Source organism: Parasteatoda tepidariorum, chromosome 4 (assembly GCF_982258835.1).
Source record: "Parasteatoda tepidariorum strain Cologne lab strain chromosome 4, Ptep-v5.0, whole genome shotgun sequence".
Taxonomy (NCBI): Eukaryota; Metazoa; Arthropoda; class Arachnida; order Araneae; family Theridiidae; genus Parasteatoda; species Parasteatoda tepidariorum.
This window is the reverse complement of record NC_141758.1, coordinates 52008460-52022295: the sequence shown is the minus strand read 5'-3', so window position 1 is coordinate 52022295 and position 13836 is coordinate 52008460. Positions and strand designations below refer to the sequence as shown.

Sequence of the window (13836 nt, the reverse complement as noted above, 5' to 3'; positions counted from 1 at the left end):
CTAAATTTTAACGATTATGGTAGAAGTGGCACGTAATTTTGACGCTGTTCAGAAGACGTGGACAGCGCGTGAATAACACCCCCTAGAATAGAGAAAGCCGCCACAAGGGTTATCATAAATAAAAAATCTGATCCTTTAGTGTCCCGAACATTGTGACATCTTGCTTATATCCCTCCCATTGCGCAGTTTGGTAGCCCGAACGTGGTGACATCGTTCTTAATTTTTCCCCAGTGCTCAGTTTATGTTTGTTACGTCGGACTATTAAATTGGCCCTTGAGTAGGCCTTCTCTGTTACAGGAAGTGCTAGTCTGAACTGGTACAGCTCTCGATCCAAACTTACACATCACAAATTACGCTATGACTTTCAGCCACGACAGTTTTAACTTGAAACTTGCTGCGTGCACACGTCGCTTGTTTTGTCTGTTGCAGAATCAAACTCCCTACTCCCAGCTCTGCAACCAGTGGCGTGAACGACGTCTTTACCGACTGTGCCAAAGTAGCTGCTTATTTGAACAATATTACAGTTCAACGCAATCCAAGTTTTTCACAGTATACCATGCTTATATACGTATGGTTTTTAAAAGCATCATGTTTATTAATTGATTAAAAACTTCTTTCCTTCAAAGATATATATAAATAGAAAAAAAAACAGTTGACATGCTCCAAGCTCCAAAAAACAGGTACCCATTTTCAAGACGTGAATGAGAAGAAGCAAAAGTAATTTGAAATTTTAAATGAAAAGTTGCCAACGAAAAATTTAAAAATGAAGGTAGGAAGCAAAAGTAGAAAAATCACAATAGCCGAGAGGGAAAAAAGGATGAAAAACAGAACAGGAAAAACCACAGCGGCCGTCAGAGGAGTGAATCAGGGTAAATTATGGAGAGAGGGAGATATATAAATATATATAAATGGAGAGATAGATTATAAATCCACCCGCTATGGAACTAATGCCGTTAACAAAAGAATTAGCACTCATATAAATAAAACAAGCTTCCAGGGCATCAAGATAAGCTGAGGTGACTGTGGTTGCATTGTCGAAATTCAATTTATGTCTGCCCTGTTAAGGTTGGGTATAGAAAGAATGAAAAAGGTTGCAAAAGAATAACCATTTAGAAAAATAAAAAAACTAAAAAATTAATACTGGCCGGGTGAAACATAGTTAGTTGTACATTTTACGAAGTTTGGCTAACCCAGAAGAATAGCAATTCTTCTTCTTCAAAAACAGTTCTAGAAGATACCAAGTATATTTAAAGCACGTACCTTTTTTTTATCCATAAAAAGATATCCAGTCCTGGATCGGAGATGAGTTTAGGTTGAAACAAACAAAAACTTTTTGGGTAGTGAAAAAGGAATCAGTCCAGTTCTTTTTTGGCAACAAAAATCACTATTGTTTTATTGGAGGAAAAACAAACTTGACAAATCATTGTGTTGAGGCACTACATCATTTTAGGAATGGCTCATGCTAAGGAGGCGGAACTAGTGATGACTGGAAACAGGAGTGAAAACGGACTGTGGGGGATTTCCATCCCTGACGGTAGTTGGTCAGCGGATCATCCTTTAAGAAAAACTGGAGATTTTATCAGGAGGGTTCCTTAGTAAGCATTTAAAACCGATTTTTTAGGAAAATTCTTTATGAAGCATTAATCCAATTTGTCAGGAAAAGGGAACTTCTTTAGTAAGCAATTCATCAGAAACCATGAAAAAGACAGGATGGCTATCGGTGAGTTATTTCCAGCGAACGAATCCCAACATCAAAAGAAGATGGCGCAGAGAGGCCATCCCTCGAAAAAGAAGCTTCTCCACCTTAGGGAGGTGGGAGCAAAAAATGTTAAAACTCCGTTAAGCGGAGGGCAGCAATTTTTATGACATCAAATTATCGAAAGCTCTATCCTCTTTCGCGCTCATCCTTTTTATAAGATACAAAGACTTAAAATTGAAGTTGTAGTGCATGTTGTGCAAGTTAAAGTTAAATTACCTAAAAATCACGAGTTGAGACGAAAAATTGATAATGCATTAAAAGTTACGGTTGAGAAACACAACAAACACGCGGAGATGAAAGGTGCCGACGACCACTGGAATTCTCAGAAAAAAAAGGGTGGAAACTTCTCGAAGGAAAGGGGCTCTTTTAAGGAGCTGGTAAGGAATTTTAGGGGGAGAATGTCCAAATTGCGCTACCGCTTAAGGGGCTAAAGAAAGATGATGAAATAAAAGAATGTATTACAAAATTAAAAAAATTAGTATTATTGATTAAAAAAAGATATTTATAAATTAGGCTGTGACCTAATGTCACATTATACCCCCCACTGCAGAAAAAAAATTTGTGAAGAAAAATTTTTTTTTTTTTTTTTTTTTTTTTTGCCAAAAAAATATTAAATCCAAAAAAATTTATAAATGAAATTAAGTTCTAACAGCCTGCAACTCCAGTTCACCACTACTCCACTTACAAATAGTCAGATGTTTACATAACAATCTATATCAAAACTTTTGATAGTAAGAGTCTGAAATGAGAAAAGCTGTGCCTCAAACATAAGACATACAAAGAATTAGTAACACATAACAACACATACATATAAGCAGCTTTACATGGCTGCATCTTGATTAGTGAAAAGGCAAACAATGTTAATTGTTTGATAAATGGACAAAAAAAAAACACAAAACAATCTTAATTGTTTGCTAAATGAAAACAAACATTTTGACACAGAATCGTCAACACATGTACTATAAATTAAACTTAAACAACATATGCCTTGATGCATGTGAATGCCTATAAGTGCAATAACACCCGTATAAAAATTCAGGCTACATGAAGTAGACTGAGAAAATCTTCTCCAAAGAAAATAACATTAAGGAGGTAAAATGGATAATTGATTATTCAAAAAGAAAATCTCACTTATTAATAGTGGAAAAGCAAATGTTTTGAGGTAAAGGACATTAACTCAACTTATTCCTTGTAAGAAGGAATTGAAAAGAAATTGATTTGTTTGCTGGAAATTAGTATGAACAAAAAAATTGAGAAATTGCAAACAAACGAAAAAAATCAGGCTACCATTGTAGACTGACAATACTCCGAGCTTAAACGAAAAAAACTTTGTACAACATTTTGTACATCAATCCATTAAGTGAATTTTGAGAAAAAAAATTGAAACCAATCAAACAAGATTGATAAGTAGTAATCCGAGTTAAAACGACAAAAAAATTAGTACACATCAAACTGTATACCTGAAACAAATCAAAGTCATTAGTGAGAGCAATAAGTGCATTAACATTATTAATTTTAGACTTGAAAAAAATTTAAAAAAATTGCAATTAAATTTACTAGTTGTAACAGGAAAAGCCTAGGCAAAACATTAAACTTAACAAAAACTGCAAGGAATTTTAACACTTAAAAAACAACAAATTGACTCACAGAACTTTGACCAAAAAAACTGCTAAAAACAAAACAAACACAAAACAAAACAAGGCCTTGACACATTGCTTACAAAAAGCATTACCTAACAAAAATTGCTGAACAATATACAATTAACAAACTCAGCATCAACAATTTTGTATAAAACAACATAACACAAAACAACAAAAAATCCTAACAACCGTTGTGACACCTTGAGATGTACAATGAGGTGTACTTGTATACATTACTAATGCAAAGAGAATTCACACTCTGCAAAAATCCAAAAAAAATTTGTATGTAATAATAGTGACTTATGACATACTAGAAAAGAAAAAAAAAATATACTGTACAGAACTACAGGGTCGAAAAACAAAACAAATTGGCATTCGAAAATCAGACGTCATTAATTAATTACAATTATGTGTTTACGTAATTTAAAAAAATACAAATATTAACATGAAATATTTGTTAAAAAAAATTGCAATCAGTTAGACATGAACAACCACAAACACGAACCCATACTTATAAGTTTGTAGAGTCGCAAAAAGGAGGACACTGCCCATCATCAACCATACAAACCATATCACAATTTGAATACCTCATTCAATTAAAAAAAATGTTAGAACTATTGACAAAATTAGTTACAAGAACTGTATATCAAAAAAATTTAACCAAAAAAATCACTGGTATTGCCTGACAAGTACTACAGGATCCCGATGTTCCGCGGATATGACGGCCAGCATCATATACACCGATACCCAAATAACACCCATCACACATATCAATGTTACATTCAAACAAATTTATTTAGAAAAAAATTATTTACTTCTTAAATTGTAAGGACAAGCCTTAGGGAGAGTCATATCACTATCAATTACACTAGGGGAGGTATCCAAAGAGGGATGAAAAAGCAAATTTTGCCTCCTATGAGGAGATAGACGTAAACGGTCTATATGAACAGTTAGTTTAGGTGCCCTTGTATTGTCCAACAGTTGGATTACATAATCCACATCATTAAATTTTGACAAAATAGTAAACGGACCATCAAATTTAGGTTTAAACACATTAGTATGTTTTAAGTAGACAATATCACCAATATTTAGTGATCTTAATTTTGCTTTCGCACCTTGTCTCGAATTTTGTTTGACTTGTGCTCGTTCAGAATTATGGTAAGCATTTTCATATGCAATATTGAGCTCATTTAAGGTCTCCAATAAATAGTGAGATTTATCCAAATGTATTGGTTCAACACTAGTTTCAAAACAATCAAAAATTAAAGCCAAATTACGACCAAAATGAAGTAAGTTAGGGGTGAATTTGGTTGATGAGTGAATTGAACCATTGTATATATTTTGGTGAATTAATAAGCTGGTTGCAAATGACACACCTTTCTCATGTAAAGTTAAAACAGAAGACTTAATAGCTTGATTAATGCGTTCACTCATTCCATTACTTTGAGGATGAGCAGCACTGCTATGGGCTAATTTTATGCCTAACTTTTTATTGATTAATTCAAAAACTTCAGCTTTAAACTGAGTGCCTAGATCTGTTAATAGGTATAACATTCTACCATAATGAGTAATATAATTCATTAAATGTTTAGAAACAGTCTCAGTGGTTAAATTGACTAATTGGTTTAAAATTAAATGTCTAGAGAAATGATCTATGAAAGTTAAAATATATCCACAATTCTTAATGGGTCCTACAATGTCCATTGAGACAAATTGTCCAGGCCTCTGAGGTAGCCACATTGATTTTAAAGGAGCAGGCTTGCTCGCAGACTGTTTATGTTTAATACATAATTCACAAGACTTAACATAATTACAGGTATCACTGTAACAACTTTTCCAAAAATATCTTTTAGACACAAGCTCATACGTCTTTTGAATACCAGAATGGGAAACATGACAGATATTTAACACTTTAGATTTTAATGAATTTGGAACTACAATTCTGTGTTTATGAGGAAAAACCTCAGTGGCGTACATTAATATACCATCATTTAAAAAGAAATGTTCAGTCTTAGATTGATTAATTAAAGTGGGATTGTTTAAAAGAGAAATAACTTCCTGAATATTTTGATCTTTATATTGTTCAGATTTAAATGTGTCTAAAGAAATTTCAAGAGGGGAGTCATTATTAGTTAAAGCATGAATTACATGGTCTTCATTTATATCAGTGAAAGGTAAAATTAGTTCAGAATCATTACTATTTAAAGCAGGTTGACAAAAGTTTGGATCAGGAGAACGACTAAACCAGTCGGCTAACACATTCTCATGACCAGGTATATGTACAAACTCAAAAGTATATTCACTTAAAGCAAGTAACCAACGTGTGATAATATCAGCAGGTGATGTAACCTTGCGATAATGTTTTAGGGGTTTACTATCACTCAGAATTGTAAAATTTCTATTATAGAGGTAAGATTTAAATGCTGTAACACCCTTAAAAATTGCATAAAGCTCCAACTTGATGGCGGGATAGTTTTTCTCAGATTTGGACAAAGCCTTACTAAAAAAAGAGACAGGGCGAAGAGATCCTTCATGCTCCTGCATCAAAACTGCTGAAATGCCTAATTTGCTCGCATCAGTATTTAGGAAAAACGGTTTACTGAAATCTGGTAATTGAACAAAAGGTTTCGAAAAAAATGCATTCTGTAATGCATCAAATGCCCGCTGTTGTTCGTCACTCCATTTAAATTTAGATTGCTTTGTAGCAACTTTAGTCAACACAGCAATTAATTGGGCGAAATTTGGAATTAAATGGCGATAAAAGCCACACACACCTATAAACTTCTTAACCTGTTTGGCATTACGAGGGGTAGCAAATGAAGTAATTTTGGCTATATTGGATGAAGTAGGGGTTATACACTTATGGGAAATTACAAAACCGAGATATTCAACAGAATCTTTAAAGAAAGAACATTTATTAGGAGCTAAAGTTAAGTTGTATTTAGTTAAAATTTTGAGTAACGCTGATATTCTATTAGTCATTTCTTCAAAGGAATTTGCTCCGATTAGGAAATCGTCTTGATAAGCATGGATACCTTTAATACCCTCAGTATTTAATTCCTCAATAATTAGGTCTACTAAAGCCTGGAAAGTACTCGCTGCCGTTTTGAGGCCAAAAACGAGTCGTCTATTAGCGAAGGATCCAAAAGGAGTAGTGAAAGTTAGTATGTCCTGTAGGTGTTCAGGAAGCATAACCTGCCTATAGGCTTCTCGAATATCACACTTAGTGAAAAATTTATAAGCAGAAATTTCATTAATTATAGTGCTTATTTTAGGCAAAGGGTAAGTGGAGCTTTCTACCACTGCATTAAGTAATCTTAAGTCTAAAGCTAAACGATACTTAGGTTTTCCCTGACTATTTTCTGAGTTTTTCTTTTTGACTAAGACTAGTGGAGCAGCCCAATGGCTAACATGCCTATGAATAATCCCCGCTTCCACTAATTCATCTAATTCTTGTTTAATGTCATCCCTTAAAGCATATGGAATTTCAAATGGTAAGGTTTTTATTGCATTGTCATTTTTCAATGTTAAAGAGGGAACCACACGATCAGTACATCCTAAAGTTTTTATGGTTTTAGAAAATGCAGCAAAATTTTCCAATAAAATGTTCTGAAGAATTAATTTTTGATCAGTGTCTAAATGTGCTAAATCAAAATCAGTAGATTTTAGTTCATCTTTTCTTAAATTTAAAATATCCTGAGAAGCAGTAATTAAATTACACTGTTCTAGATGAGTACAATCATTTAAATCTACATTATTACCATCATTACTATTTTGGACAACAAAATTACAAATAATATAACCTATATTCAAGCCTTTATTTAAATGAACAGTGTTATCAGAATTATTTTGGATTATTGTATTAAACACATTATTGTCAACAACATTAATAGAAGGATGAATATTAATTTTTGAATTATAAGTAGGTGTGAAATACACTTCTTTATTTGTTTGATTAGCAAAAGAATTAATTCTTAAATGGGCAATGGCAGTCTCGCCTGGCTCAATTGTGAGTTTATTTTTTAAAACTACATCAATCTGTTCATTATTTGTATGATTAGAAGCTAACTTATCAAAATTATTTAAAGGAATACAAAAATTACTAAATTGCACCAACTCGTCTTGGAATTGAATAATAACATTATGTGTTCTTAGAAAATCAAAACCTAGAATTCCCTGAAAAGTATCACTCTTAATATCTGCAATAAAAAATTGATGTCGAAAAAAATTATTATGGATTTTAAAGGAAATTTCAGCACACGCCGAAAATTGAAGCTGAGAATTAACTGTTCTTATTTGGACTTTTCTTGATAAGAATTTTACTTTATTATGAGCCCCAATTGCATTGAAAGTATCTAATGTCAATAATGAGACTGACGACCCACTATCGAGTAGAAAATTTACATTAACATTTTTAAAGCTAGAAGCAATTGTAGGAAGATTAATTTCATGTGAAACAATATTTATGTGTTCAATATTTTCTTTATATTTACAGTTAGTCAAAAACTCCCTAATAGTAACATTTGAATTATACATCGATTTTGACATAAACTCATTTATATCAAAGATTTTGGATGGTTTGGTGGATGAGAAGACAGGGCCATCCCCTACTGCCTCCTGCGAGAGTTTAAAGGATTGTTACCTCTATAATTAGTATTATTATTAACCCTCGGTCTAAATTGTTCATTTTGACTAGGAATCGGTGGTGGTGGATACTGCGGTGCAGTGAACCTGGGAGAAACCATGGGGAACTGTGGCGGAAAAGAATGCATCGCCAATGGCCCGAATGAATTTTGTCTTAAATGTCTGAGATACGTTCGACACACACTCATGATATGCCCAGACCTATTACAGAAAGCACAGTTAAGGTTTGGAGTTGGGCGAGGTTGTTCATGTCCAACCCGATCCTGGTTCTGTACAGGGTGAAGTAAAAGGGGACATAATTTAGTGCTGTGGGGTTTCGAACATATATTACAATTAGACTGCATAGTCTCAATTTTTGTTGTCAACATTTCAAGTTGTTTTGAAATTAAGGTGAGCTGATCAGGTGCAGCAGAAGCACACTGAGTCACCGCATGAGCTGCGACTAAAGGAGTAGCCGATCCAGCGAATGATTGTTGAATTGTCACAATATGATTGGCCCTTTTGACCATCTCGCGGTAATCTTGTATTCCCTCAATGAGAATAGTCTCCTTAAGGTGCAAAGGGATTGCAGATAAGAACTGCATGGCTTTTATCCGAGACAAAGCAGTTTGGTCATTTATAAAGTTATATGCCTTATGGGCAAGAGAATCTATCCTATATTCTAAATTTTTGATAGTTTCAGAGGGCAAAAGGCTGATTGCCTGAAATTTTGCCAAGTCAGCCGAGGAAGAATCTTCTTGTTTGAAAAAATTTTGAAGCAGCTGACATGCATCCTCGAACTTTGTGACCACCCTACATTCAGGTGAATTCTGAAAAAAAGTGAGAGCAGCCCCAGACAATTTTGATTTTAATAAGTATAAAGCAGCCGAATTATCAAATTGATTTAATTTTACTAGATCTTTAATTTGGTTCAGGAACCACTCTACATTCTGAGAATTTCCAGAAAATTCTGGACTATTGAAATTGAATTTAGGGGTTTGCCTATTGGCCTCTATGTTATTTACGTTGTCAGGCATAATTATTGGATTGGAATACGTTCTATTTCGGGTTTGAATTGGGGTCATCTAATGAAAAACAATCAAATAATAAAAGTATCAATTACACAGGTATTATTACTAATTGTAACCTTTTGATAACCTCATGAGAATAATATCAACATTGTAATATAATAAATTTAAGTATCAAGAAAAACACAATTAAAAAAAATTAGGTAACCCTACAAATTACTGTTAATCAAAAACGATATACTTGCATAAACAAGAAATATCAACCATTAGAAAAAAATATTGTCATTAATTATTTCAAAGTGCAAATAAATACCCAAACATTTTCAAAAACCAATCAATTGTAGTATAATATATTAGAACACTAATAATTTAGCAATATAGGAGAGTAAGACATTGGCAATACATATTAAAAATCAATTCAATAACCTTTCAACAAAATAATCAATTAAATTATTAAACATGACCTGATTCAAAAGCATAATAAGCAAAATTTTTAGTACACATAGAATTTACCAAATATTAAGTAATGATTATTATTTTAACCAATTGCTGTGAAAGAAACTTTTTTTTTTTTTAAATAAATATGTAAACATCAATTTTATAGAATAAAAGGAATCTTATTTTTAAATTGTTATATGAAAAATTATTTACCAAATCTTATCTAATTACTATTTATTATTTAATCAAAAATATTTATATTAATCATCCTAATCAAAATCGTTATTTTTAATCACTATTATAAAGCAATTGTAATATTAAATTACAGAAATTATGACAAATAATTATTATCAACTCAACTTAAAAAATTTTCTATTTGGTTATTGTATGAAACAAATTAGTAAATAACCAAAACAAGATATTAATTAACCAATCAAAATATAAAGTCTATTAAAAAAAATTTGATTACATTGCATAATTTATTATTGTTTATTTGGCTATTCTATCAAAAACTATTGAAATAAACAATTCATTTCCTACTCCAAACTTAAAGAAATTTATAGAAATTAAATGTATTAAACATTGAATAATAATATCTTACATTACTCATAGTAAAAATTTTTAATTTGAAATAATACACGTTACTGGTCAAAATAAATATAGTTAAAAACTATATACACCAACCGAAAAGCGGAACGGCACCAGATGCCCTGTTAAGGTTGGGTATAGAAAGAATGAAAAAGGTTGCAAAAGAATAACCATTTAGAAAAATAAAAAAACTAAAAAATTAATACTGGCCGGGTGAAACATAGTTAGTTGTACATTTTACGAAGTTTGGCTAACCCAGAAGAATAGCAATTCTTCTTCTTCAAAAACAGTTCTAGAAGATACCAAGTATATTTAAAGCACGTACCTTTTTTTTATCCATAAAAAGATATCCAGTCCTGGATCGGAGATGAGTTTAGGTTGAAACAAACAAAAACTTTTTGGGTAGTGAAAAAGGAATCAGTCCAGTTCTTTTTTGGCAACAAAAATCACTATTGTTTTATTGGAGGAAAAACAAACTTGACAAATCATTGTGTTGAGGCACTACATCATTTTAGGAATGGCTCATGCTAAGGAGGCGGAACTAGTGATGACTGGAAACAGGAGTGAAAACGGACTGTGGGGGATTTCCATCCCTGACGGTAGTTGGTCAGCGGATCATCCTTTAAGAAAAACTGGAGATTTTATCAGGAGGGTTCCTTAGTAAGCATTTAAAACCGATTTTTTAGGAAAATTCTTTATGAAGCATTAATCCAATTTGTCAGGAAAAGGGAACTTCTTTAGTAAGCAATTCATCAGAAACCATGAAAAAGACAGAATGGCTATCGGTGAGTTATTTCCAGCGAACGAATCCCAACATCAAAAGAAGATGGCGCAGAGAGGCCATCCCTCGAAAAAGAAGCTTCTCCACCTTAGGGAGGTGGGAGCAAAAAATGTTAAAACTCCGTTAAGCGGAGGGCAGCAATTTTTATGACATCAAATTATCGAAAGCTCTATCCTCTTTCGCGCTCATCCTTTTTATAAGATACAAAGACTTAAAATTGAAGTTGTAGTGCATGTTGTGCAAGTTAAAGTTAAATTACCTAAAAATCACGAGTTGAGACGAAAAATTGATAATGCATTAAAAGTTACGGTTGAGAAACACAACAAACACGCGGAGATGAAAGGTGCCGACGACCACTGGAATTCTCAGAAAAAAAAGGGTGGAAACTTCTCGAAGGAAAGGGGCTCTTTTAAGGAGCTGGTAAGGAATTTTAGGGGGAGAATGTCCAAATTGCGCTACCGCTTAAGGGGCTAAAGAAAGATGATGAAATAAAAGAATGTATTACAAAATTAAAAAAATTAGTATTATTGATTAAAAAAAGATATTTATAAATTAGGCTGTGACCTAATGTCACAATGTCCAAGGTTCCAACAGTGTGCAGCAATAGATAATTTCTCGTATTCTTAGTAACGGACATATCTATCGTGTTACTTAACCCTACATTTTAAAGCCCGTCTTGCTTATCCTATGTAGCCCCAGTCTCATTGACAAAGAATGTGGTAAATGTTCCACGGTGTCCATTTTTTGTGCGCTTGGAACATGTCGACTGTTATTTCCTATTTATTTACTTTCGTAACGAATGAAATTTTTAATTAAGTAATATCTTACCGCTTGAATTTTTTGGTATTATTTACTTAACATCGTGTTTATGTTTAGATTCATGTAAAAACAAAAAAAGGAAAGTTGTAAACACCGCTGGAACTACTCAGCCGAATCCATGGCAGGGAAGAAGAAATCGAGGGAGTACGTCAGCGCCAACAACAACAGCAGCTCCAACTACAAAAGATTTGAGCTTTTCAGATCTCCTGAAACTATTTAGGGGTTGAAATGGAAATAAGAAAGAAAACTATAGATGTTTGCTGTTTGCTGAAATATTTAAATTTATATATTTGTAATTCAAAATTTAACTTTCATGTATAGTTTTTAATTTTAAAAAAAATTTTATCTTTATTTAGACATGTACAAAAAATAATTCATTCAATACAATTTGATTTTTTAAACAACATGCCTACTGTCTTGAGAAAAAAAACTTTGCTTAAGAAAATGAAGTGTGCAGATTTCAAGATTCCTTTCAAATCATATAAAAGGAAAGGTTGGGACTATATAGGGATAAGCCACACTTTACCGGAAGGTGACTTTTCCCTACCGAACTGCTCCTTATTATTGTTTCCAGAACAGTATCTTACACTTTCATTGAATTCGCACTAGAAGATAGCTCAATACTCAAAAACATCTAATTAACTACATGAAAGAATACCAGAATATGGTAAAAATTACCGTGTTTTTCGGCTCTATGGGAACATCAAAGACTACGGTAATTTTTACCCGTAACGCTTTGGTAATGACTTTTGGAAAAATTTCAGTGAAATATGGTTTTATAATCATAGTGTATGATTGTAAATGTAATAAAATGCGGTAATTTTAAAGCTGTTAGTGTAATTTACTATTACGTAAAACTCTTTAGTTTAATAACTTCGTTTTTAATTTAGTAAACGCTTGTTAACTTTATTTTTCATTGGTTAGCTGCTTACATTTCTATATAAGCTAACATCTACCATACTTTAAAACTATAAAAATGCGTTTTTTAAATATACAAATATCGGGTCAAGGCTAAACTAAATCGATAACTTAAAGATATTCAAACCTGCTACATCTATGCTGCAATAGATCCATCTTTGTAATCTCTATCTTGTACAATCCTTACTTCAAGTTGATGATGTAATAAATCGAACTTCGTAATGAGCAAACAAGCTTGCATATGTATATGTAACAATAAAAATATAAATGTATGCTCAGAATAGTAATGTTTAGTTTTTGATTTATTCGTTTTAATCGAGCCATCTCTGGCAGAAATCTCGCCTTTTCACCAAACGCAGTGCAAAATGGAGGTAGTGAGTTCGAATCCCACAGTGAACTTGTACCAGTAACAATAAATAAATAAATTGGTTTAGATACATATGCCAGCTCGTTTGCTTAATACAAAGAGTGACTAGTCACATTTCATATTGAAGAGCAGATTTCACAAAAAGGAGGAAGACAGCTCTACGATATTAAACCCGCTACCTCTACGTTTCAAAGCATTTGGTGGAAGGACAATACCACTTGGCAACAGAGGTCCCAATAATAATTAAATAAATCCCATCTAAGGAAGCTGGAAACAGGCATCATAGTTTGATTGATCAAGATTAGAAACCTTAATGGTACAAACACTTAAAAGTATCATTTAGGCCTATTTTCCCACATTTATACTTGAGAAATATATAAAGAAAATAAATAAACCTTCACCTAACTTTTTACAACCATTTAAATAAACCTCCATTACAAAAAAGCATAAAAATGTAAACATATTGTAAAATTTATTACTATTTTATTTTTATAAGACAAACCGTTTTTATAACGAGCGGAAAAATTATCAATTCGATGTTTTAAATTACGAAAATTTTGATTTAATTGCCAGAATTCTGATTTTTTTTCCAAACATTTCTTAATCATACAATTACGGTAATTTTTCTTGATTTTTTTCTCCGTGTAGTGTTTTTTACCAAAAATGCTCCAATAAAAATGGTTGTTGAACAATTTAAAAATGTCGCTTTTTGTTATTTCCTCATATCCATTAATAGAGAATAGAATGTAGAAAAATAATAAAAAAATACAAACAAGGTTACATACAATAATTTGTTTCATTTATATAGAGGTTTTTATTTATATAGAGAAGCCAATTATAAGCTTTCCAACTCCTAATTTATTAATTAATTTATT

At 32.2% G+C, this 13836-nt stretch overlaps 1 protein-coding gene across 34 annotated transcripts in view; it reads left to right on the top strand.

The window, feature by feature from the left end:
• The window catches only part of LOC107440890 (uncharacterized), a 60096-nt gene extending 48016 nt beyond the window's left edge, over positions 1–12080 (top strand). For all 34 annotated transcript variants that reach the window (XM_087161122.1, XM_087161121.1, XM_087161117.1 and 31 more), the window contains one exon: positions 11734–12080. In XM_087161122.1, coding sequence (XP_087017248.1) covers positions 11734–11903 — 170 coding nt within the window. In that variant the 3' untranslated portion in view covers positions 11904–12080. The remainder of the gene's footprint in view (positions 1–11733) is intronic.
• The last annotated feature ends 1756 nt before the right edge of the window (positions 12081–13836 follow it).